This window comes from Nannobrachium achirus (genome assembly GCF_963921795.1).
Source record: "Nannobrachium achirus genome assembly, chromosome: 11".
In the NCBI taxonomy this organism is placed as follows: Eukaryota; Metazoa; Chordata; class Actinopteri; order Myctophiformes; family Myctophidae; genus Nannobrachium; species Nannobrachium achirus.
Window position 1 is genome coordinate 52194947 of NC_137820.1, and position 27831 is coordinate 52222777.

The 27831-nt window shown below is 45.6% G+C and overlaps 1 protein-coding gene across 1 annotated transcript; it reads right to left on the minus strand.

Annotated features, from left to right (window-relative positions):
• Positions 1-241: 241 nt before the first annotated feature.
• On the minus strand, positions 242-27831 carry rbl2 (retinoblastoma-like 2 (p130); the record flags this gene model as incomplete). The annotated part of the gene is made up of 22 exons (XM_080737676.1): positions 242-2036; positions 2581-2748; positions 3391-3635; positions 4520-4619; positions 5135-5206; positions 6408-6584; positions 7415-7599; positions 7793-8059; positions 8373-8484; positions 8857-9024; positions 10792-10929; positions 11166-11269; positions 12237-12349; positions 21421-21584; positions 21971-22142; positions 22529-22593; positions 23127-23287; positions 24581-24709; positions 25987-26051; positions 26360-26560; positions 27125-27255; positions 27694-27831. The coding sequence occupies 22 exons, from the start codon at positions 27829-27831 to the stop codon at positions 1872-1874; spliced, it is 3240 nt and encodes a 1079-aa protein (XP_080593802.1). The 3' UTR covers positions 242-1871.

A 27831-nucleotide genomic window follows, 5' to 3' on the forward strand; every position in this document is an offset into this window, starting at 1 on the left:
TGTGTGTGTGTGTGTGTGTGTGTGTGTGTGTGTGTGTGTGTACACAAACAATAATCTGTGAATTTTGACATGCAGCATCATCTAGTGGTGAAAAACACGGTCAACTCTAAGGGCATTGTGCATTTTATTGTCATAATGTGGTTGGTTGGTTTACAACGATTGAAGACATTGATATTGCTTGGTGAATTGACACGAACAAATGATCCAGATGATTACAAGTCAGATGTAAAAAAAAGGCACTTGCTTAACTTACACAGCCCACCATAAAATATGTCTTCTTTTCTCTTTTGTACAAATATATACAGTACAAACATATGTCAAGGAGGTTAACAAATGATACGAGTTAACAATGCATGATTGCAAGGGAAGTTTTCAAAACTGAGCAAAACCTACAATAATTACATTATCGGTCTATGGTTAAAGGGGTTATGTTTTTGTGAGAATAATAATTTTGTTAAAAGGTTAAAGCTCATAAATTCTGATAGTAATCATTGATATGGAGTGTTTGGTCCGTAACGGGGGTCTCCCTATCACTCCAGCTCCTCAGTAAACAGAGAATGCATTTTCAAGTGATTGTATCCGTTTTAACCAATCAGGAGTGAGAAATTGGCAACAATCATTTATCAGCTTCATTTGGATAGCTTCATCATTTCCAATTTCACTTGTTTATCCTGTATGCTGTATGAGTTTTCTCTTCTGATTGGATATATCTGATATCTTGATCTGATAATTCTGTTTACTAAAGAGCTTAACGAAATGGGAAGACCCTTTTGTAGAACAAACATTTTATAGGAACGATTGGTATTGGAATATATAGAGCTATTTTAACAAAAGTATATCACTTACGCCCCCTTTAAATAACATGGGAAATCAGTTTGACTGTAATCACTCGTCTTGTTAATAACAGATAACTAAATGAAATTGGCTACCACAGCTACTAATTAAATATATAACAAGCATAGAAAGCATACCACACAAAATAAAAATATAAGATATAAAAAAAAGCGTGTTGGTGTTTCCTGCTTTGTAAAACCAAGGGGATGATTTAATACGTTTTTTTACTATGTTTAAATGACTTCTTCCGATACCCGTTTGTAAGGTGACACTGTGTACAAAGTGGTTAGACAAAAGTAAGACAAAGTCATCATAGAGTGCTTTCAGTGAGCCACTTCATACACACCTTTCATTTAGTAAGGAGGTTGTTGTGCCAATAGTGAAATTCTCACTACAGCTCCATACTACAGAATGAATACGGTATATGGAATGATGCATCTTAAGTTGCGAGAAGGAAGTCATCGTGAGACGGGTTCAACTGATTTGGAGCCGCTGAATTCAGACAATGGCATTAGTTTGGTGAAATAGTAGATATATATATACACAAGATGCTTAATACTGACAGCTGTTGCCTATTCTGTTCATACAGTACATACTGCAGGAGAAACTACTAACGTCTATCTACCGTTGATCAACGCTATCTGATCCAATATTTCCATTCAAACAAGAAATTGGACAGCTTTATGGGTAAAACAACAGTGTTTCCTCAGTATTTCAAACAGCACCACCTCTCACTTGGTGGCACACGATCAAGTCATTTGAAGCAGACGGCGTACTGGATTGGCCACTAGATGCAATGCCATCTTTCTCTCTCTCTCTCCATACGTATGTTGGGTCAGAATGAAGCCAAAGCATCATGCCCTTTTGGACTTAACCACTGAACTCAACCCTCCTGTACATAGATGAATACAAAATTAAAATGTTGCTGCTTCACTTGAATGAATGTTGTTGGTAATACCTGATGGCTCGTCAGTGCACGGTACTGTATGTCATCCGTCCTGGCTATGTCTGTTTCAGTGGGTGTGTTTAGTTGTGTCTCAGTGGGTGGAGCTTCGGTCGTTGGCCACATCCTGCAGCCTGCGGAGGAGGGCGGAGTGGTCTGGACACACCCTCTTGGGAGACAGCTCCTCCTCCAGAGGCAGGCTGCGCTTCCTGGGAGGAGTCTCTCCGGTGCGGATCATGCTGTTGATCTCCTGAAGACGCTAGGAGTCAGAGGTCACAAGAGATCGTTTTAACGTAGGTTGTCGGGGTGTGTATGTGTGTTAGGGCATTCACCAAATATTCGAATATTCGAAAATTCAAATATCAAAGTCACTATTCGACCTTGTAGATAGGAAGTCATAAGAATGAGTTGTTAATGCCCCTGGTGGATGAATTTGTTATTGCTCTATACCAGGGGTTCTCAAACCTTTTTAGGCCGTGACCCCAAAATAAACATATTTGAACTGGGGACCCCCACCCTGACAAGCACTTGGAATTGTAGGTATTACATTTAATATGACTTGGTTCCGCAGATAAATATTGTGAAAATAGCCGATCTACATGCTCACAACGCCTCGCAACGCGTGTAGATCTGCTATTTTCACAATGTTCGCCTCTTGCTTACTTAATATTTGACAGTTTGGCCAGTCCTGTCGAATATTCGACTATTAGAATACTTTGAGGTCGAATAATTCGAATACTAAAAATTATAGTGTGTGTGTGTGTGTGTGCTAGAAATGACACATGTGAATTCATGCAACTTACATTGGGTGGGCTGCTGCAGATGTAGTAGTAGATTTTGTCCCGAGGAGTGGGTGTGGGAGGTGATCCAGTCTTGTGAGGTGAGATGTAGATGGAGTGATTGTGTGACAGCAGGAGTCTGCGTGGTGAAGCGGACCTCAGGCTGGGGTACGGGCACAGCTTTGGAGACCCCTGAAACACGCAAATTAAATCAGTTAAAGCAGTGGTTAACTTAATGTGCAACATTATTTTCTCACTCAACAGTAAAACAAAAACTACATAAAGTGTATAGAGGACATCTGCACATTTATAAAGTGACAATTTAAGGACTTTTTAATATCTATAAAATTAAACATTGGCCAAATTGTCAAATATTAGAGACATAAATTGTGAATATAGCCGATATAACAACGCCTACAACTGTGTTATACAAAATGTAATGCCTCGTCAGGGGGGGGTCCCCAGTTAAAATATGATTATTTTGGTGGTCCCAGCCTGAAAAGGTTGAGAACCACTGAGTTAAAGCAGCGTGGCAATGTACCACACTCATCACCATAATAATGGATTGCATTTTTATAGCGCTTTTCTAAGCAAGTTGCGAACTCAAAGCGCTTACAATGTCCCATTCATTCATACATTGGGAGGTGAAGCGGCGAACAGTCAACGCCAGCGTCCTCACTTCCCACATTCATACACCAATGGTGGCAACTGACAAGCTAACACCATGTACAATATCCATACACGCACAAGATATAACATAATTAAATCAGACACACACACACAAACACACACACACACACACACACACACACACACACACACACACACACATACCCCTGCAGATGGTGAACTGGGCGAGTAACGAAGGGCAAAGGTGCGCATCTGTTTGATGTAGACCTGGTTGTAGAAGCGGATGAGGTCTCCCCTCTCCTCAACGCCTTCCCCTAGCGAGGAAGAGGAGGATGCAGGGGTGGAGTTGACCTGGGAATTGTTGACAGGAGTGGTGGGGGCACTGCCAGGCTGTGGGACTGGTAGGGTGCTACTGGAACGCATAGGAACCGGGCTGTTGTCTGCACTCGCTGGAGATTCAAAATAAAATCAGTTACTTGCCGATGACAATGAAAAAGACAATGATAGAGGGACCAAGTAAATGAACAATTTACTTGGAAGAACAGAGAGGAAAGGAGAGTGGGCAGGCTTTTGTGAGACAGGCAGATTAAAAGTTTATATATGATCCTATAGGCTGAGAAGTTGCACATGTAGCAACAGATGTTCTATATAGTATTTCTACCCCTTTTTAGTTATTAATGGTAAATATTCCTCCCACTGTTTGACAATGCTGTTACTGGCTCAACTGCCAATAAGGAGGCCCCACCGGGAAGATGTAGAGCCATCATCCAACTCCTCCGGTAAACATTCTCCGCCCCAGCCTGTAGGAGTATGTGCAATGACAGAAGAACCCTCCCCGCTTTCAAGAACATGCATCATGACGTAAGTGCACACCACGAGGATGGGGCTAGTATTGTCATCATTAACACAAATATTACAATTTCGTGAACATGCAAAGGAGAGAGACTGGAGCAGCTGGGACAAATTAAGCCTTTTATTTAGGTGCTAGTACAAAAATAAAAATTACTTTTTTATATTTGTACTAGCTAAATAAAAGACTTAATTTGTCCAAGCTGCTCCAGTCTCTCTCCTTTGCATACTTCTGTCCCTGCTCCTGTGGTGCACCGGACTAGCCATGTAGGCTGAGGTGCTCCGTAGAACCCCTTTGTTCTCGATTTCCTGAACATCTTTGAAGGTAATACCTTTATTCAATATAGTCAATGTGGCCTAACAACATACTCTGAGTATACGAAATTATGGAAGTAAACAAATCCATGTTTGTTAATATGGAAAACTCTACTTATAAACAGATTTCATAATAATATGTGTTAGTGCGTGTGCGACGTGTGTTCACCTGGTTCTTGGCTGGCATCAGTGGGAGAGCTCTGTCTATTGCCCTCCGTGTTGCTTGAGTTGCGTCTCTTTCTTCCTGCGATCAGCACACTCCTGTACACCTGGGTCACACAGACAGAACAGCAAACAATGCATCACACAATGACAGACTAGAGACACATCCATAGTATTAGTACAGTAACAAAGACACAACATTCATATAAACAGCACAACACTGTCACAGATGAATCTCACATAAAACCAAACCTACAATCTAAGTGTTTTTTTTTATTTGTTTTTTTAAAGACGATAGGGATTTGGGTTTTCACAGATTTGTCTTGCTATGCTGGAGGTAACTGTTGGTTATCCAGTGATGTGAATGGGGACAGAGACACACTGACTGACAGCATCACCAGTGAGATGCTTAGTGTCAAGAAGTATATGGAAGAGGTGGTCTACTCTACACTACAGCAGTGGTTCTCCAAGTCTTGATCAGGGATGTTTCGAGACATACTGTGGACACTGGGCACTCTCAGGCATCTTTTATACTTTTTGACAGAACTGTACAGATCGTTCATAAGTTAAATATGTATTTTTGTCACATCAAAATTTCAATCAATCAATCAAAGGTACTCACAGTGCTGCTGGCCTGAGGCTGTGTACGGTAACACTTCATAATGTCCTGGAAGGACTTGTCCTCTTTGGTCACCTAGAGAAGGTGATGTACATGTGTTCAGTTGACCCACAACATGGAAACTCAGCTACGGAGAGCTACCCATCAATATTAAGCCCTTATCTGGTAATGCCCATACTGTATATGGACATATTGTGTCAGTCTAACCAGTGTGGTTGCCACACTTGCAAATTAATTCCATCCTTGTCCCTTTTATGCCCATATATGGAGATCCCTGATGTCATCAATAATAAGCCCATATCTGGGAATTCCCATATTTTAAGCCCATATTTGGCAATGCCCATATACAGTATGGATGCTCCATATATGGCCAAGAGTCTTAAGACAGAATTCCTTTGCAAATCAAGACTGCTGACTATCATCACCTGGATCTCCATATATGAAGATCACGACACTGACCTCAGCAAACCCTGGATATCCATACATGGAGATGACTGGATCATCACCTAGATTTCCATATATTGAGCTGGTCAATACCTCTACATCTGACCTCACGGACTCCATATATGGATATAGCTAACTGTTCTCACATCACAGTGATGACTCGACCAGCTCAGCAGAAGGGTATACATGCCAAAGCAGCCATATGCACGCAGCCATGTGCGCGCTTCTCGCCCTTAGGGAGTCTTACTGGTGTATGACCTTTTGGACTTACCCACTGAACTCAACCCCCCTGTACATAGCAAGCAAGAGACAGAAGCACAAATATACTATTGGATAGACAGATAGCAGCCCACATGCACATAGACGATTCTGACTGTACGCGTGTGTGTGCATTCGCACGCACGCACATACACGCACACACGTGAGATAAGTCATGCCATGAAAGACCCTTTTTACCGCAGACATTTTGACTTAGGATTCAGACCCTCTGTCGCTGGAACTAATGACATAAGATGCTGTGAGTAACATGGGCTTCAGCTGAAAGTAACTTTAACTGTGGGTGTGTTTCATTTAGGTGCAAGTGTTAGGGTGGCCTTAGCACTGTGTGCTAGCATGGACAGCTCTTGTACAGTTAGGGTTAGGGTTCATGCTGGCACACAGAAACGCCTAAATGAAACACACCTACAATGAATGTTATTACCCTCAGATCAAAATGTCTGGTGTGAAAGGAATCCATCATTCCCTGCTGTGTTGTTTCTTATCTGACAGCCATGAGATGCAGGTACAATAAACAATAAGAACAAAAACACAGGCATAAAAAGTGTGCATGCACCTTGGTCATGACATAGATGGCGCACATGAGCAGCTGGTCAAGGTGTCGGTCCATCATGAGTTCGGTGCAGTGCACCAGAGAATACTCAAAACACGTCCATATTTTCCTCCGCAGCTCAGATGAGATGTCCAGCTTGACACACAGGTCTCTCAGACGCACACTGGCCAGGTGGTACACCTGCAGAAGAAAACATACTCCAAAATATTAGCATTATTATTATTATTATGATTTACTTTATTTTATTTATATATTGTATGTAATGTTTTCCGGACGAACAAGACTGTTGCACAAAGCAGGTTTTAGGTATAAAGTTTAACTTCTTGAATTGTTGGTAGCAGTAGCCTAAAGTGGACTTGTAACTGTGTGTTTGTGTGTGCGTGCGTGTGTGCGTGCGTGCGTGTGTGTGTGTGTGTGTGTGTGCGCGTGTGCGCGTGTGTGTGTGTGTGTGTGTGTGTGTGGGCTTGCAAAGCTATCTTTGTGGGGACCTCATGTCCCCACAAAGATAGTACAATCCTTGCACAATACCTTGTGGGTACTTATTAATAGGTCCCCACAAGGTCTTTAGGGGTTAGGTTAAGGGTTAGGGTTAGGGTTTAGGGTTAGGGTTAAAATGAATGGAATGTCCCCACAAAGATAGTAGACTATGTGTAATGTCCCCACAAAGTAGCAATGTGTGTGTGTGTGTGTGTGTGTGTGTGTGTGTGTGTGTGTGTGCGTGTGCGTGTGCGTGTGCGTGTGCGTGCGTGCGTGCGTGCGTGCGTGCGTGCGTGCGTGCGTGCGTGCGTGTAAATTATGTAAATTTCAAGCAAGAGTGGCAAAACTCTAGGATATATCAAAGTTAAAATGTCTTTGGAAAACACCTTTCTAATGCCATTGTACAGCTGAGGCACACAGCATCTCTCCCATGCTTTGATTCCCTTTTCTATTTGCAGTACATTCATAATTGTCTAATGCAATTTGTACAGTAGGCTTTGTCATATAACTTCAACTGAACTGTCTTTTCTTACCTTTCTGAAGAACAGCGAAAGGGAGCCTTTTCTCAGTGGACTGGTGGCTGGCTTCACCTGTTTGGTGACGGCTGCTTGGCTGGTTATGGTGCCAGTCAGAGACTGGGCTGTTATGGTTTGCAGAGTAGTGCCCTGTACCACTTGGACTGGGATGAAAGTGATGCCTCCACTCTCGTTGGCAATTCCTGCAAGGATGTCAAAGGGCATCAAAATTTACATCCAGCTTTGGTGCAACATTCTAATGAAGCTAGTTAGATGATGCTGACAGTATCTCTTCTTTCGCTGTAAAATCCTGAGCAAAGGGACCTACAATGTCCCTTGGCCACTAGTAAGGGACATTGTAGGTGTATACGGTTTGAGTTGAACCCTGATGCTCACCTTGTACAGGTATGGTGACTGTCTGGCCGTTATTGGCGGTGACAGTGGCAGTTGCCATGGTGACCACGGTCTGTCCGGCTGGGATGGTGGTGACCAGGCTGGTTTGACCGGTTCGGGCTGGGATGGTGGTTACTGTGGCTGTGGTGGTGCCGGTGGAGGTGGAGGATGTTGTGCCGTCCACTGGGTCTACAAACAGCCTCCTCCGAGCTGAGCCGGCGGGTGGAGAGCTGTAGCGACCGAACAGGGTCGTAGGAGACGGAGACACACCTAGAAAAAAGCAGTGATGGATATGAAGTAATCACAAAAGTATCAATACCCTATTGTAGAATAGTCTGTTACAAGTACAGTACATGTTCAGTAATCAAAATAAAATAAAAAAGTACTTAAAGTCCCAAAAGTAAATATACTCATGTAGATTGTAGAAGGTCCCGAGTTTTAAAATGTATAAAAAGCCTTTGAAAATAGCAGATCTACAGCCTCTAGATCAGTTATTTTCAAATGGCCAAAGTACATGTACAGTATATGTATAGGTCTGAAGTGGTTTCGTTATAATCTAACACACACACACACACACACAGACCTTTGACAATACTGTTGGTGGTGAGGTCAGGCCCACGGGTGATGGGGGTGAGAGGGGTGCTGCCTGAAGTGCTTGAGCCATCACTGTCTTCCAGATGCTGTGGAGGCATCACCTATATCACACACACACACACACACACACACACACACACACACACACACACACACACACACACACACACACACACACACACACACACACACACACACACACACACACACACATAAAGAGAGCATACTTTTTGCTTTACTTTTGAGCTTGTCGATCTGCTATTCTCGGGATGCATTGTGAGTTTGTAGAGAGGGGGATGCATCGTGGACTTGTAAATGGAATATAAATTAAGCATGTTTTAATTTAGCACTCAACATGTCAATCACTGAGCAACAAAGTGAATGTAGAGTGAGCGATCCAGAGTCTTTCAGGGTGTAGTGGTGTGTGTGTGTGTGTGTGTGTGTGTGTGTGTGGGGGGGGGGGGTAGACAGACCTCCTGGCAGGTGGGGACATGCTGCTCCTTGGCCTGACGGAGGCTGTCCCAGAGCGGGGAGCCTCCGGTCCAGGCTAGGCTCTCCAGAACCTGCTCCTCCACCTGGTTCAGGTGCTTCACCACCTCCCGAAACAGACCCTGCTCTGCTCGCACCAGCACCTCTATAACCTGGGTACAAACACATGCACACATCCGCACACACACATACACACACACACACACACACACACAAAGAAAGGAAAATAGACACATCACATTGCACCATGTTGTGAGCTTGAAGATCGTCTATTTCTGGCACAGAGCACCATCATACAAGACAGATTTCTGTGTAGCTAGGAGGTGGAATGCAGCCATCTTTACAGCATATCTGGGAACCATGCATAGGCGATTTAGCCTCAGTCAACACAGAGGGGGGAAGATTTTGCCATGAGAAAAAAAGACTGGTTGGTACACTATGGAAATGATCTACTAGTCAAAGAATCCTTTGTACCACAGGGTTATTTAAAGGAACTGGGTTGAGCATACAGGTGAGAGGTGAGAACAGGCCTACGTTTGAGTTAACCTGACTTGCGTCAGATGGTGGCAGCAGTGCGTTGGCTACCGCTCTACTTTACCATCTGAGTTCTCTCGGTGGGAGTTGATAACGCTCGTAAAGCCCCGGGCCGGACCAATCAGCGGCAGCTACGGGCGGGCTCTGAGCGGCTCTGAGCCAATAGAGTCTGATTGCAGACCACGTGGAAACCCAGGAGGCGGATTCTGGGTGGAACGTCACGCAGACAGGCCAATATGAGTGGTTGGAGTTGGCACTCCCAGACTGTGATAGACAGACAGCCCCATCCAATCACCTGCTAAGAATTTCAAAAAAATGGCCCGCCCCTTACATCGAATCTGCCGGAGCAATCCCAGATGGATAGTAAGCAGGCATACGCACTGCTGCTATCATCTGGCGCAAGTCAGGTTACGTTTGAGTGTGAAAATAACACAAAATAAAAGGCGGTTTGAGTTGAACATAAATCAAATATCTATGATATTGACAAACTAGCAAAACGATGGAGTTTGCACAAAAGAAAATTGACCCACTGTTTTACACCTGTAAACCTGTGATGTGACAATAAAGATTTTCATGGAGGGAAAGAAGACTATGCTCATTACCTCCTGCCAAAATGGTCAGAGCTGTGTTGGGAGATCAAAGAGAACTATGTGCGTGACGTCACGTAATAAACCTTAATAACAGGGTAACCGGTGACTCTAATGCATGTTCCAAGTGGTTTTGCCTCCTTGAATTCACACACACCCAGCAATGTTGAAACCCATAAATGAGGACTTGGGAGTAGTGGGCAGCGACTGAGCCGGGGACCATCTCCATGCTGCATACCTTACATCAGGGGTTTTCAAAGTGGGTGATGGGGCACCCTGGGGTGCCGCGACGGCAGTCCAGGGGTGCCGCGAGATCATTTGATAATATGTGGAATTTATTTGGACACTTGAAGAAATATTTTGTATCATTTTAAACTTGAAGCACAAAGTTATTTTCAGTCAGTTCTAACCAAAATGGCTATTATCTCAACGTTATCCTCGCAACATAATCACTAAAATATCGTCACTATCAGGCAGAAACCTCTGTCGCAAAAAACATCGCGAGGTGTTGTGTGCTTGTAGATCGGCTGTTTTCACTAGTTTAGTACATTTTATAGATGATAAATACAAAAAGAAAGGTTTTGGACACATACAAGGTTTCCACCCGACAACGACGATATTCTATAAATTTAAGGTGCTGGGAGTGGTGCCTCGGATTAAAAAAATATTTACAGGGTGTCCTGAGACAAAAACGTTTGGGAACCCCTAGGCCTGCCTTACATGCATGGCTCAATGGTCTGTGAGGAAAGCTATCTACACTACAGCGTTTGTACATGTTGTGATTTGTGGTGCGTTTACCTTGTAGAAGTGGAAGGCAGGGAGCTGGAAGATGCTGATGACAGTAGGGAAGTCTCCCGGTGGCCTGTAGGAGAAGATGACCACCTCCAGGCAGCAAGCCAGCAGGGAGCGATGAAACACATCCTGTTCCAGAATCCCCTGCAACGCACGCACGCACGCACGCACACACACACACACACACACACACACACACACACACACACACACACACACACACACACACACACACACACACACACACACACACACACACACACACACACACACACACACACACACAGAAATTGAACTGAAACTGTCCAGGTTGAAATGATACTATCGACAAGCCTCACAAAAGGTCAAAATGATTGTGATTGGGGGAAGTTGTGGCTTACAGAAAGGTCAGCGTCTCCCAGGATTCTCTTCTCTCTCTCAATGATGGCCTCCAATATCTTGTAGTACAGCGCCTCCGCCAGGCGGAAATACTTCATTGCCATGTCTACAGCACAGAGCCCAGGAACAGATGGTTGTACATTAGAGACACTAAATGTATCATCAGTTCACCACTTTCTTTCTTTTTCAAGATTTTGAGTAGCCAATATATCTTTTACCCCCTTTTTCCCCCCCAATTTAGTAATTATGCCTATGAATTCCTCCCGATACACATTTCTGTGTTGTCAGTCACTGCTGTTGTATCCTACTGACTCATCTGCCAGGCATAGCCCCCACCAGGAGGATGTACAGTAGGGCTTTCGTCTCAGTCCTCCCACCCAACACTCCCTGCTGACAGGTGCCGCCCCAGTCCGTAGGACCAACACTATCACGCCTTCCCTCCCACTAACACAGGCCAATTGTGTTCACATACACTGTACTGTAGATGCCTTACAAAGCCGGCTGCATCACGGCAGATTCAAACCCACAACCTACATGGTGGTAGGCAGGGGCTTTTCCACTGCACAACCCAAACGCCTCTAGTTCACATCACTTTCTTTTCTTTCTTTCTTTCTTTCTTTTTTTTCTTTTAAAAAATGTTCGGAGTTATGCCAATTCGTTATGCCAATTCCCCCCCCATGTGTTCAGTCCCTATCACTGCCAACCCCTATTGTTTGGTCAGGCGAGGGTGTAGACAACCATATGTTTCCTCTGATACACAGAGTTGCCAGCTACTTCTTTTCACCTGACAGTGAGGGCTTTCTCCAGGAGGGCGTAACACGTGCAGAGGAACACGTTATCCCTCCGAGACTAGTTCCACTGACTCCCTGCTGAACAGGGATCCCAGCCAACATGTAGTTGCTAGTGCAGCGTCAGGGAACAACCCCTCATCTGACATCTTTCCCACCCACGAATACGGCCATTCGGCCAATCACTATCTCGAATCAAGTGTGTGTGCGTGCGTGTGTGTGTGTGTGTGTGTGTGTGTGTGTGTGTGTGTGTGTGTGTGTGTGTGTGTGTGTGTGTGTGTGTACCTTTCCCCATTCCCCTGTTCTCCTCCATTTTGTCCTCGTAGTGTTGACTGAAGACCTGGAACATGTCCTTCAGTCGGTCAGAGATGGCCTCACTGGGGTCTCTGGCACAGGCACTGAAAGCAAACGGCTGTCAAAGTTACTCACTAAACCCCTGATGTCAGACAAAGGTCATGTCTTCTTAACCCCACTAGTGGCAGTGCTCTAAAGTCTACCACTTTGATCTCAAACAACGTATGTCAAAAAATTATGGCTGGATTGGCATGAACTTCACCTTCATGCTCTGTGGAGAATGAGCTCTACTGATTTGAGTGACCCCATGCCCTTTCCTCTAGAGCCAGCATTAAGCCAAAATGTCCAATTTGCACACAATATATCTCAAAAATCTAATGGGCAGATTGCCCTGAAACTTTGTCTGGTGGATGAACATTTGAATGATGCTGAGCACCCTCCGGACAAAATGGTAACTTTCCATGCAGGATATCTCATAATTAAATTGTGAACCCATGGCCCTTCCTCTAGAGAATCTCCTTCCGTGAATATTAGAATATGCAACCCCCCAATTCTTCCTTCTAATAATAATAAAGAAAGGGACTATTTTACATTTATCACATCCATGAGCAGCCGAGTAGTACAACTGTAGCCTTTTACTAAGGACGACTTCACCACTTTTCAAATTGGTCCTCACTAATGTTCACGATAAAATAGCACAATTCTTTTCTACTCTGTCTGTGTCTCAGAGGAGGGCTGTGGGGAGTTCAGAAAACCGTTTGCCAGTGACATCATCATTTGGCAGATTTTTTTTCTTGTTTTTTTAAGATTTAAAAAAAAATATTTAGACTTTTATTATCGCGAGAACAATGGCTTCCATTATAACATTGTAACTGTTCAGGAATAAAAAGCCAACAGTTTCTATGGGGCTGTTAAGTCTGACATCATTTTGCAGGCAGAGGAGAACTTTTGGGGCCAAAAGGCCGCAGCGCCCGTGAATCTTTTTACTATTTTTACTATTTACAAATTTTTCTTCTCTTTGTTGTTGAAAGGAAAGTGGTAGAATTATACTTTAGTCGTTATTTTTGTCTCGGATCTGTTGAAATAGCGAGGGACAGATATTGACTAAATCTGCTTGGAGGTCTGACTACAAAATGATGTCACAGCTTAAAAGCCCCATTAGCTTGGTTTCCCATCGATGATGTCACTGGCAGACGGATTTCTGAACTGCCCACGGTCCTCCTATGAGACACAGACAGCATAGGAAAGAATTGTGCTATTTTATCATTAACATTAGTGAGGACCAATTATATAAGATAGGTTGAAAAGTGGTGAAGTCGTCCTATAAGTAGGCTAGTAGGCTACTGATATTACTGGATGACTGTGTGGGTGAAAAATGTCACTCGCTCTAAATAACTGCTGCTAGCAGTGTTCCCTTATGCAGGGTAAAAACTTTTTCTTCTACCAACACTACAGTACAAGAGCAGCAGCAGCACCCGATTCTAAACTCCCTCCATCCATACTCTCTCAGGTCATTGCTGTAAGGAACTCTAAGCCAACATGGCTGCTAAAATACTGAGCTGTGTCTGAAAAGAAAGCAACATAAAATACTGTGGGTGCAGAGTTGAAAAGACTAGAGTAGTTAATGAGATTTAAATTTCTCTTTTTTTCCAACTCCACCCACTCATATTGGCCTGTCTGCATGACGTACAACGGTAGGTTCCGTACGGAACCATTGTTTACTTAGATATGGAAGGATGACCTCCCACTTGGGTAATGACGCCCCCTGGCGATCATTCAGAGAAACTACTTCAGCTCCCGTACTAACGTAGGTAGGAAGGGCCTGTCACTCAAACCGGAGTGACCCGCCTCCAGGCTATATAAGCCCCCGGAGGCGGAAGTAACATCCTCTTAATACCACTCTCTGCCACATTCAGTGAAACAGAGGGGCATTACGTGGGAGGTCATCCTTCCATATCTAAGTAAACAATGGTTCCGTACGGAACCTACCGTTTACTGTCAATATTCCAGGATGACCTCCCACTTGGGATTCTTAAACTCCCCTCTAAGCCACAACCTACTCTCATACCCCCACACACCCCTCATACGGGTGAGCACAGCCCAAACGGGCGTGACCCATCACCCAGAAGGTCCCAGGCCCACCGGACCTGGGTGTGAAGGCATGAGAAAATAAGGAGAGACCCTGACAGACCGAAGTCCGCCTCATTCAACTAAATGAAAAGGACAAGTCCGCCTTATAAGTAAGACACACTATATAAGGAAAACACAGGGTCCCCCCCAAAATACCCCAGGTGGCTACATGCCCACCTGTGGGAGGGGAAGATCCGACTCCTCTATGACGTAGAGGAGGCAACTGCACCCAGAACCGAATGCGCTAGCGAAGAGGATTCGATATCCAGGTGATAGTAGGCTGCAAAGGTAGAAGGCGAAGACCAATTCGCCGAAACACAAATCTCCTGAACGGAGACTCCCTTTGCCAGTGCCCACGAAGTAGCCACACCTCTAGTGCTATGGGCTTTAAGTGCCGCCGGCACTTCCACACCCGCACTAGAGTAAGCCAGCCTAATAGCATCCACAATCCACCTCGAAAGAGTGGGTCTAGACACCGGCTTTCTGACAAGAACATTGCCCATTTCCACGAAGAGCTGAGAAGAAGCTCTAGAACCAGCAGTCCTGTCACAGTAGGCCCTCAATGCCCTGACAGGACAAAGGCAATTCAGCCGTTCATCCTCCACCGAGACAAACGGAGGAGGATGAAAAGCCAGAAGAACAACAGGCTCCTTAGGAACCACCATGTTCTCAGGAACAAACTTAAGATGAGGCTTGAGCAACACCTTGAGATCATTGTTCATAAACTGCATGCACTCCGCAGACACCGAGAGAGCTTGCAGGTCACCAACTCTTTTAGCCGTGGCCAAAGCCAGCAAAAGAGCCGTCTTGAAACTCAAAAGTTTCAAAGGCATCCCTACAAGCGGCTCAAAGGGAGCCCGACATAGGCCCCCTAGAACCACCTGCAGATCCCAAACTGGGAACAAAGACCTAGTCACCGGCCTCAAACGTTCAACTCCTTGCATGAACTTGATGACCTCCGGGACTTTAGAAGGTGCCTCGCCCGCCACCCCCAGGTGACAGGCATTAATAGCCGCCAAATACCCCCTAAGGGTAGAAAATGCAAGACCACTTCTCAAGCGGTCCTGCATAAATTCCAGAATTTCCTGGGCTGACGCCACATGGGCCACCACCGGTGGAACACGCGACTCACACCAGTCCTCAAAGGCATTCCACCTTCCATCATAAGACGCCCTCGTAGAAGGCGCCTTAGCACTCTGAATGGTAGCAACCACTTCAGAAGAAAAACCAGCCGCCAGCAGGTTTAACCTTTCACGTGCCAAACCCACAGGTCTAGGACCTGCAGGTCTTGGTGGAAGATCTCCCCCCTGGCCTGACTCAACAGATCCCTGCACTGAGGCAGCTGCCAACCCGGTTCGCAAAGGAGAGGGGCGATCGCCGACCTCCACGTGCCCTTGTAGGGAGCCACCAGGAGCATCTCCAGACCGAACCTCCTGACTCTCTCCAGAGTGGGTCGGATTAAGTCGAAGGGGGGAAACGCGTACAGTAGACCTCTCGGCCACGTGTGCGCTAAGGCGTCCAACCCCAAGGGAGGACTGCCCTTCACCGCGAAGAACAACGGACACTTCGTATTCTCCGCTGACGCAAACAGGTCCGCCACTGGCTGACCGAACTTGCGAAAAATCTGGCTCGCCACCCTGGGGTGGAGAGACCAATCCTCGTAGCGAGAACCTCCCCTGGACAGGAGATCTGCTCCGCTGTTGAGGAGACCTGGGACGTGTAAGGCCCTGATCGACTTGAGGCGCGACAAGCACCAAACCGTCAATTCTCGAGCCAGACGGTCCAGTGGCAACGACGACAGGCCCCCCTGTTTGTTGACATAAAACATGGCCGTCGTATTGTCTGTCCTGACCAGGACGTGACAATGCAAAATCCAAGGCTCGAAATGCTTGAGCGCCAGGAGTATAGCCATCAACTCCAAATAGTTGATGTGACGACCCCTCATCTCCAGAGGCCAAAGCCCCTGCGCTGTGCGCCCCTCGAAAGTGGCTCCCCATCCACTAAGACTGGCGTCTGTCGTGATCGACTTGCGGGAAACCACCTCGCCAATCGAGACTCCGCTGGTGAGGAACCCCTCCACCAGCCACGGAGACAGGGCGATCGCGCAGGAAGGGGAAACCGTAACCTTCTTGTACTTCAAGGAGGGCGGGATCCCGAGGGATAACATCCATCTTTGAAAAGGTCTCATATGAAACCTGCCCAAACGCAACAGATGTACTGCGGAAGCCATCATTCCCGTCAGTACCATGCAACTCCTGTAAGTGACCTCCTGGCCCACTTGAAAAGGAGTCGAGACATTCCCGAAACCTGTCCACCCTCTCCTCTGAGAGACGGGCCGACATGTCGGATGAGTCCAGAAGGACCCCAATGAATGTAAGACGACTTGCTGGAGTCAGCATGCTCTTGCCGTGGTTGACTATGAAACCTAAGGCCTTCAGGTGAGCCAAAACCACTTGTGTGTGACGCGCCACTTTGTGGGCGGAGCTCGCTGAAATCATCCAAACGTCGATGTACGTCGCCAACCTGACGCCCTGCTGTCTCAGCGGGGCGATGGCTGCTTCGGTCACTTTCACGAAAACCCTCGGGCTCAGTGACAGACCGAAAGGGAGTACTGTATACTCGTACAGGCGACCCTCGAAGGCGAACCGTAGGAATTTCCTGTGTGGGGGATAAATCTGGACGTGCTGATAAGCATCCTTCAGATCCACTGAACAGTGGAAATCCCCTTGCCTGACCGACCGTAACATGGTGGGTACAGTTAGCATCCTGAAAACGTATTTCTTCAGGTACACGTTTAGTGCCTTTAGGTCCAGGATGGGACGTAGCCCCCCCCCCTTTTTTTGGGCACCAGGAAATAACGGCTCCAAAATCCCATGCGGGATTGGGTCCTGTCCAGCTCCACTATAGCACCCTTGCTTAGCAAGGAGCTGATCTCTTCTCTCAAAAGATTTGCTTTTAAACCACGCGCCCTGGTATGAATAACCCTGCTCGAAAGCGGGGGTATGTCTGCGAACTGTAACCTGTACCCCTGGTTATCGTTCGAAATACCCAATGGCTCGGGTTGCATAACTTCCACTGGCGCGCGCAGCGTGCTAGCGTGTTTTGAGCGAGAGAAACCCCACCACTGTGCTTCCGTGACGGCGGAGCTTTTTGGCGGCCGGACCGGAAGTGGGGAACCTGCGTATCCGTATCCGGAACACCCGGATGCGGAGCGCAGGGGTTCAATAGGCCGCAAGGCGGGAACACCTTCTGATTGTACCGCTTGACTAGCGGAGCTTTTTTCGGCCGGACCGGAAGCGGGGAGCTAGCGAATCCGTATCCGGTGAAACCGGAAGCGTTCGGTTTTCGCTCGATAGAGCAACAGGAGGAGCAAAGCGATTCGACTGATAAACAGACTCGCCCACAACTAAAGCATTCTCCCCTGACAGGAGAGGAACTTTTACGCATAACCTCCACTGGCACGCGCAGCGTGCTAGCGTGTTTTGAGAGAGAGAAACCCCACCACTGTGCTTCCGTGACGGCGGAGCTATTTGGCGACTGGACCGGAAGCGGGAGACCTGCGTATCCGTATCCGGGACGACCGGATGCGGAGCGCAAGGGTTCAATAGGCCGCATGGCGGAAACACCTTCTGGTTGTACCGCTTGACTAGCGGAGCTATTTTGCGGCGGGACCGGAAGCGGGGAGCGAGCGAATCCGTATCCGGTGTCACCGGAAGCGTTCGCACTTCGCTCGATAGAGAGACAGGAAGAACAAAGCGATTCGACTGATAAACAGACTCGCCCACAACTAAAGCATTCTCCCCTGACAGGAGAGGAACTTTTACGTTTAATACCTGCTCTAAGGCCTTTATGCTTGTCCCTTGACCCGGGCTCATAGTAGGCCGACAGAATTTCTGACTCAAAGTTAAATTCATAGCATCGCTCACGCGAGGGAAAGCCCACTCGCGCGCATGAGGAACCACATAATTGTTTGACGTTAACATTACTGGTTGCTGATAAAACCTGTGATTGATTAAGGAGTCCTGACGGGACTCCATCATTCTTACAGGAGGCATGCATAAAGGAGTCATATTGTCGACGCGAGGGATATTCCACTCGCGCGCATGAGGAACCACATAATTGTTTGACATTAACATTACTGGTTGCTGATAAAACCTGTGATTGATTAACGAGTCCTGACAGGACTCCATCAATACTACAGGAGGCATGCATTTATCTTAGCCCCTGTCCTAAGGCCTTTATGTTTGTCCCTTGACGAGGGCTCATTAGTAGGCCGACAGAATTTTGTGACTCATTGTTAATTCATTGCATTGACCACGCGATGGATATTCTCCTCGCGTGTAAGGGGAACCATCTAAATGTTTGACATAACATTACTGGTTGCTGATAAAACCTGTGATTGACTACAGAGTCCTGACAGGACTACATCAATTTTACAGGAGGCATGCAAGATGGAGTCGTCTGTGCAATAGAGTTGGACAGAAACAGACTTGTTCTTTCAACAGATTTATCTGGGACACAAGAGGCATATTCATTGACATTCTCATTTTTATTTCCCCGACGCGGGGAAAAATAAACGTCCTCGTTTGGGGGGAGGGGAACCGGGTGACACCACGGACCCCTGCCCCAACACAATCCCCCTCTACAATGTCCGCAACTAAAGCATTCTCCCCTGACAGGGGAGGAACTTTTACGTTTAATACCTGCGCTATGGCCTTCATGCTTGTCCCGTGACGAGGGCTCATAGTAGGCCGACAGAATTAGTGACTCATCGTTAAATTCATTGCATTGTTCACGCGAGGGATATTCCCCTCGCGTGTAAGAGGAACCATATAAATGTTTGACAATAACAATACTGGTTGCTGATAAAACCCGTGATTGATTACAAGTCCTGACAGGACTTCAACACTTTTACAGGAGTCATGCAAGATGGAGTCATCTGTGCTAGTGCAATAGAGTTGGACAGAAACAGACTTTGTTCTTTCAACAGATCTATCTGGGACACAGGAGGCATATACATTGACATTCTCATTTTCATTTCCCCGACGCGGGGTACAGAAAATAAACGTCGTGCCCACCACTCTATACTGGGGTCTGACAGAACCCAGAAAAGATTGTGCTTGTGTAACTTCCATGAGGATTGTAGCGCTTTAGTGAATCCAACATCTCCGTTGCAGAAAACCAACGTCCTCTGCCATCGCTCCACCCGCTCCACCCGCCTGACTGGCGGGTGGAGGGGCAGTTGAAGTGCTGGCGCCGCAGGGGCCTTACCTTTCACTGTAAAGACAGGGCGAGAGCCATCCTCCGCCATGTCCTCCTCCTTCTCGTCCTCAGAGTATCCTGAGTACGAACCCTAGCTCTGACTGGAGCTCAGGTCCGATTCTCGCCTGAAGGATCGGACTGTTTTGCTAAAGTTCACGTCGAAGGGGACGTCTTCGACGGTCACCTCACAACGCTACTCTTTAGGCACCGCGCCCGTAGGAGAAATGGTCACCGGAGGGATATTGTTAGACTTCTTAGTCACCTTCCTCGCGGTAACTCCGCCAGACCCGCCAGCTCCAGTGACAGTGGAGCTAGCTGCGGTCGGCTGCACGGCAGGCGGTGTCTCACGTCGCTTGGCGCCATCTTGACCAAGGCGCGCTGCTGAACAAGCGGTGCCCCGGACGGCAGCGCCGCACCTTGACTATCGGTGCGGGCCGCCTGGGGCGGACAGCCTGGGCTGTAGGATCCAGAGCGTTAAGCCCTCCTGGTGGAGCGCAGGCTCCGAGGCCTGCCCTAGCCAGGTGGAACCGATGTACCATAGCGAAGCAGTGTAGTTAACGTTAACAAGGAAGCTGTCGAGCAACGAGCTAACGGCTAATGCTAGGCCAAACTTGGTTCAGGCAGAAACATACATTCCCTCGGCAGAAAGGCAAGAGGGACCATAGCGAAACACGTAGCTAACGTTAACAAGGAAGCTGTCGAGCAACGAGCTAACGGCTAATGCTAGGCCACGCTTGGTTCAGGCAGAGGCCTTAACAAGCTAACAGCAGAACAAACATACATTCCCTCGGCAGAAAGCAAGAGGGTTCATAGCGAAGCAGTGTAGCTAACGTTAACAAAGGAAGCTGACGAGCTAACAAGCTAACGGCTAAAGCTAGGCCAAGCTTGATTCGGGCAGGGCCTGAACAAGCGGTAAGCAGTGTAGCTAACGTTAACAAAGAGCAGACGAGCTAACAAGCTAACGGCTAATGCTATGCCACGCTTGGTTCGGGCAGAGGCCTGAACAAGTGGTAAACTTCTTTGTTATAGAAGGAAATAACCGTCGTTTTAGGACGGGACAAGAATAAGTATTCTTAAGTACGGGTTAATTCAACACTCGCCGGTGGGCGACTCCAATGCCACCGCTTTAGGCTAATGCGCGAAGAATAATAATACAAAGGCTGAGTTTCAACTTATCTGAATGTGATATCGCAGAGAGTGAAAAGAGGATGTTACTTCCGCCTCCGGGGGCTTATATAGCCTGGAGGCGGGTCACTCCGGTTTGAGTGACAGGCCCTTCCTACCTACGTTAGTACGGGAGCTGAAGTAGTTTCTCTGAATGATCGCCAGGGGGCGTCATTACCCAAGTGGGAGGTCATCCTGGAATATTGACAGTAAACAGCTGTGCCGGCAGGAAAAGTAAACAACGGAAGGACAACACTTGTTTTCACGTTAGCAGTTAAAAAGATAAAGATATCATGGAGGTTGGAGATTTTTGCAGTTTTTGTCTTGCGAATCTTCGCATGAAAGGATTACCTTCAGCTGCATTCGCCTGTCAAAATACCCACTGTGAAAAGGGTCCACAGGCGACAACACCCAGCATCGCTCAGAGCCCGCCCATAGAGGCAATAGAGCCCGCCCGAGGCTGCCACTGATTGGTGCAAACCGGCACTTTGCGGTGGAAGCAACTGTCTCTGAGCGAGTCCAGATGGTAGTGCAGCATCACTCAATGCTGCCACCATCTGGCGGAGTCAGGTTACCTAATTTGTGCACACTATCAGACTCAGAAGTGAACACCGAGTACCTGAGTATTTCAGTGAGTCTGGCGCTGGGCCCATGCTTGAGTCCGGTGAGCAGGCTGTGCAGTCGTCCCACACTCTGCATGGCGCTGGAGACCGGAGAGGCCAGGCTGTTATCTTGAATGTACTTCCTGCCCGTCAGGGGAGTGGACACCTTCAGGGCCGAGGCCTTGAGGGAGGGCAGAGAACACATATTTCGTTGTTGTCGGGTGGAAAACCTTGTGTGTCCCAAACCGTTCCTTTTTTATATTATTTTCAAAAGGATTTTAAAATTGTGAAAATAGCCGATCTACAAGGTCACAACGCGTCCCAAGCTTGTAGATATGTTATTTTCACTGCTTTTCTGTGACACTTGTATGATGGAGTAGGGCATTTATTTTTTTGTCATTCAAGAAAAATAAGAGAACCAGTTTAGATTTTGACCTTTTTAGAGATTCGAGGGACTTTCCACTTACACATTATGTCTTTTATGTTTCTTTGAGAGAGTGTAAGTGCTCCAATGATTTTGCCTGTGGCTTAATTCCATAATGTGTACATGTCGATGTGTTTGCTTACATTCAGGTTACTGTGTATCCTGTAGGCTGAAGAGCCCTGGTTCTCTATCCCTTCACACAGACAATGACCTGAGGTCCCAATGTCCTCATTGGCCCCATCCCCTGTAAAGATCCTCTCATCCAGGCTGCCAGTGGATAGTGTGTGTTCCTCATACACACGGCCCAGAGATGCACTGGACATAGAGGAAAGCACAAGAGAACAAAAGGAGCGAATATAGATTATTATTTTCACCAAGAAGCCATTGGTAATCCATTAACTCCAGTAGTGTGAAAATAATAATTTTAAACTTCAAACGTCCAAGACTTCTTATCCATGCAATGATGTCTTGCCAACATTGACACAATTGTTCAGATATGTTCAGCAATGTTTTATTTAATGTTTAAATTTAAACTTTTTTAGTTCATTTGGTTCCGAACTGCTGTATCAACCATTTAGCTGGGGACTCCCTGGACCCCAAACTGAGAAACATTTCTTTAAAGAAGCCTTCAAACCTTCTATTCAAACATATCAACATGTAGTGATATGTGATAACACAGAGCAGTCGAATATGACACTTACAAACTATCCCCAAAGTTCATAGGATCCAGGAAGCCAGTCAAGCTGTCCTCTTTGCCTTTAAGTATCTGTTAAATAAAAGCACAGCAATGTCATTGAGTTTAGTTTCAGAACATGTGTCATCCATCTGTCCCATTTGGAAAAATCTTTGAATAATGTTGCCTATAATGTCAGGCCCTGAGGCCCATAATAGGGATGCCATAGGGATGTGTGTGTGTGTGTGTGTGTGTGTGTGTGTGTGTGTGTGTGTGTGTGTGTGTGTGTGTGTGTGTGTGTGTGTGTGTGTGTGTGTGTGTGTGTGTGTGTGTGTGTGTGTGTGTGTGTGTGTGTGTGCGTGCGTGCGTGCGTGCGTGCGTGCGTGCGTGCGTGCGTGCGTGCGTGCGTGCGTGCGTGCGTGCGTGCGTGCGTGCGCATGTTTGTGTCTCTGTATGAGGAAATGCAAATGTGCCGGTGTGGTTTCAAATAAACAACTTTGATTGGTTTCAAAGTTTCAAAATAGTTTATCAACAACTGACTCAGGCTATGCTTATGTGTATGCGGGCGGTGCAGGAAACTAAATGCAACACGTGTTTAGTGTGTATGACTATGTACTGTGTATTACCTTTTTATGGAAGAGCTTCTTGACAAAGGGTTTCCAGAAGTGTTCTTTGACTCCTTTAGCCTCCAGCACCAGGCCATCATGAAGTTCACACAGCTGCTCTATGAAACAGTAGGGACCCGGGGCTGGCTTGTAGTCCTTACTGCTGAAATCCTCTGGAAGACCTGTAAAAGAGACGAGGAGATATTGGCTTTCTTTTGAAATGGCTTCCAATGCTTTCTGAAGTTAAAATAAGCTCTATTTGGTTAGGTCGGTTCAGTTAAATTAGAGTTGATTTGTTGTATTTCCTATAATCTTCTCTCCCAAAATACCAGGGACCCAAATAAATAAATGTTGGTCCTATGGTCCTTTACTGCACTGCAGTTAAATATAGTCAAATGTTACGATATGAAACATCTTTTTGTGTTGCATTTTTTATTTTATTGAAAATGCAGGACGGTTGACAGAGCTCCAGTATAATGGAGGGGAAACATTGAACATAAATCTCTGTCTCTCTGTACGTATCGTTGCAATCGGGTGGGAACCTTGTATGTCCAATACCATTCCTTTCTTCTTCTTATTATTACTTGAAACAATAGAAATAACTGATCCACAAGCTCACAACACATCTGGACGTGTTGTGAGCTTGTGCATCTGCTATTTTCACTACTTATGTACGACACTCTTGTATGAAGTAGGGCATTCATTTACAAATAAATATGAATGAAATATGGAAATACAAGGTTTCTGCCTGACAGCGACGATGTGCTTTCACGGGGGCGGGGATCTTAACCACGGCAGAGCACTTTCCTTTTTAGATGGCTAGTACAATAGGTGTGTTTACACAGAGAGGTTTAGGATGTGGCGTATGGTTCTGGTGGTGTAGCCTGGGAGAGGAAGTGAGTGTCATAATGAAATAAAGTTCAGTTCTTACTTCTTAGAGAGAAAAACAGAGAACAACCGGGTGCTCAAGGGAGATAAAATCGTATTAAAAGTATGTGGTGCTGCTAGGATCAGTGGGGAAATACTGTAGAAAAAAGAAGCTGAGATTCAAGCACTCGAGGAGATTAATATAAAACAAAGTTTATTCAATAAAACCGACATGTTTCGACCTTACGGTCTTCATCAGGGCAAGAACTGAAGTTCTTTTTTTTACAGAATAAACGTTGTTTTATTTTAATCTCCTCAAGTGCTCGGATCTCAGTTTCTTTTTCATAAAGTTTAGTTTTTGTTCAGGAGTTAGCTCTCGGCAGTATTATTAGGTTGATAAAGCTTTAGGAACACAAGAAAGAAGAAATTCACAAGTATTTACAATTAGAATGATTCAAGTGTTATACATGAACAGATACTCATGAATGCATGTACTATAGGTAGCCTACATGGGGTACAGTAATAACAAGGCATTAACACATTTGTAGTAGTAGATGTATATGCTACAGTGCTATGGTGTTATTGGAGAGTTCTGCGGCACAAAGAACCTTTGAAATTTGGGTTGAGCAGATCCTTCCTGGCGTTGCACAGAAGTGCATTGGTGAAGACCAGGTCCAACGCACACAACAGCAGGTGGTAGGAGTTCACCAGGTCGTCACTAATCATGGGGAAGTTACCTGTGTGTGAAGTGAGAAGAATTGGAGAAAATAAAGGAGAATAGAAAAGTGGATTAAAGAAGAGAAAAGCAGGGAAAAGCAAACAGGAGAATCTTCTAGATTCAAGAATTATAACATCTTCTGAAGTTGTCACGTATTACAAACATACCAATACTAATCCCAAATTCACAGGCAAGTCCTAGCTTATCTAATCACAATGTGTTGCCAAGATAACGTGTACACACACTGGACATTGGCAATGTGTGTGCATGTAATTTATATTTGTTTGTTTTGCTGAGGCTAAGTTACAAGAGGAATGACTTCTGGTGACATGTTTGCAGACAGATGTCCAGCTGATGTGTACAAGTCTGTGCATGCCCTCTCATTAATCCACCAGCCTCCCTCCCTTTCTCGCTGTCTCTCTCTCTCTTTCTCTACATCCCTCCCATTTCTTCATTCCATTCATCCATGCTTATCCTAAAATCTCTTTTGGCCCCTTGCTGTTTGCTAAGCAAACTGGCCCAAAGCCAGTTTGACTTCACTCAACATGCTCTCCATAACCGCAATTGTTCCCTTAACCACAACTTCCTTGTGCCAAGGTATTAAGTCAGATTTGCATGATTTGACATGATTTGTCTCTTTTATTCTTTCTTAATTATGCAGGGTGCAATTTGCTCTGGGGCAGGGGCAAGTATTGACGGTTCAAGTGGTTAAATATCTGAAAACACAAATTGACATTAATCCACAATACACTGATGATTGTGCTGTCAAACGATGCCACTATATGGAATCTATGAAAAAAGGTTGCAGGGGTCCCTGCTTCATTTCTCTCTCAATTAAGGGGTCCGTGGCCTGAAAATGTTGAAGACCCTTGGTATAAAGTCAGATATGCATGATTTGACATGATTTGTCTCTTGTATTCCTACTTGATTATGCAGGGTGTAATTTGCTCTGGGGGATGGAGGATAATCCATGCCTCTGCTTTTGATATCTCCACTGTGGTCATTCCTTTGCTTTGAATCAGTGGTGGGGTTATGTTTTATTGTTAATTCTGGTCAGACTGAATAAAATATGCATTTCTTTTGAGGAAATGTAGACTTGACTGTGTGTTTGATATTTACGTTTGATAATATCAGTTTTCAAAATAGCAGATCTACAAGTTCACAACGCATAATTTTTTTGTGCTAATTCTTGTACAAAGAAGTATAGAGAGCTTTTAAGTGGTTTAAAACCAAACCCTATCAATTTGCAATTACTATGGTTGAATGCTTTTACATTATTACAGGTAGATGAGTTACCTTTAGCATGGACAAACAGAATCCAACAGAAGTTAAAGACCTCAGATACTGTGCATGGATGCCTTCTGCAAAACAAAAATTCACAACAAAGAATTCAGATTCAACATCACATGTTATGAGCAAATGTCTATAATAGTGTGTGTGTGTGTGTGTGTGTGTGTGTGTGTGTGTGTGTGTGTGTGTGTGTGTGTGTGTGTGTGTGTGTGTGTGTGTGTGTGTGTGTGTGTGTGTGTGTGTGTGTTAAAGATTCAATAGAATGCAACATATGTTTATAGCAGCCATATACGTTTATTGCATAAACGTATAGCATGTGATAAGATAAGGTTTGAGGCTAACTTAGGACAAATGTAAATGTTTTGAAAACTTAACTTACCTTTGTTTGCGGCTCCTGTGAAGTCGTGGAGGGTCATCTGAGGGGGCCTTGAAGATGACTTTAAATATGGGCACGTACTTCTTGAAAATGACCGCAGACACTGTGAAGTTTCTCTCCAGCTTCTCTGTGCTTTGTCTAAACTCTTGTGGCAGGTTGGCCATGTCCTGCCACTTCTTCATCTTGTTGAAAAATTCAATCAGGCTGGGGTGGGAGAAAAGTGTTTAAAAAGGCAAGCACGAGGATTTGTTTATTTTACACAGAAAAGCTCTTAAAACTAACATGCAAAGGACTCATTGAGTATATCAAAAGTATGTACAGTATATATATATATATATATATATATATATATATTGTTTTTTTAAAGATATGTTTTAGGGCTTTTGCCTTTATTGATAGGATAGTAGACTGACAGGAAATGGGGAGAGAGACGGGGAGTGACACGCAGCAACATCTGGTCGGGCTCGGGAATCGAACCAGCGACCCGCAGCCGGCTACACAGAGCCTATGTGGTATGCACCTGGACCAGTAGGTCAGCGGGCAGCCGGGCACCCCAACAAGTATGTATTTATCACTATTGAATTAATGAGTGTGACTTAAATTAAAAATCAAACAATAGGCTAATTCACCAACAAGACAATGGTACCACAGAACGTTGATTTACCCAGTTTTGCACTTTGAGAGTGTACTAAACGTAACTAAATGATATATCCATTTGGGTTGTATTCAGGGTTTGGGGGTGATGGTGCCGGTGTATGGTGGATCTACCTCTGTTCTGAGCAGCGCAGGATCTTGGTTAGAGAGACGTAGTTCCCCTCTGACGTTCCCTTGCCAACAGTTGGTACTGAAGATCTACATGCCACATAGAGGGCACAGGCCAGCCAATGCTGCTCACACCCCTGTGTGTGTGTGTGTGTGGGGGGGGGGGGGGGGGGGTTGAGAGAGAGAGAACACAGAAAAAAGGGGAAGAGAGGGGGAGATACTTAATCAGCAGCAGGGGGTATCATCTGACATTTTGGTCATATGAGGTCAAATGGGGTCAGCAGCACCATGTTGGAAATCCTCCCCTCTAGTGGTCTTTTTTTGTTGACCCATATTTGTTATTGTACAGTATTTACAACACACACTGGCAGTCTATTCGTATTAGAATACCAATAACAGTTCTGTACTCTGTAGAGACTCTCCACTGATTCACATAAATGACTTAAAAACTGAGAATCGCTGGATGCCCAGATCGTAACATGAGCGTAAAGTGATGTAACGAGCAGGAAATAAAAGCCGGCAAACGGTCCGTTGCACGCGTAGGAAAACACATTAAACTATGAGAGAGTATTTACCTCTAACGTGAAATTTCTACTTATGTTTTCATAGGTCTTCCATGCTTCATTGCTAGCCTCCTCGTCCATGTTTAAAGCTCGACACAGATCTTCAAATGCAATTCTTGCTTTCTGCAAAAAGTCCTCCTCTTCGCTCAT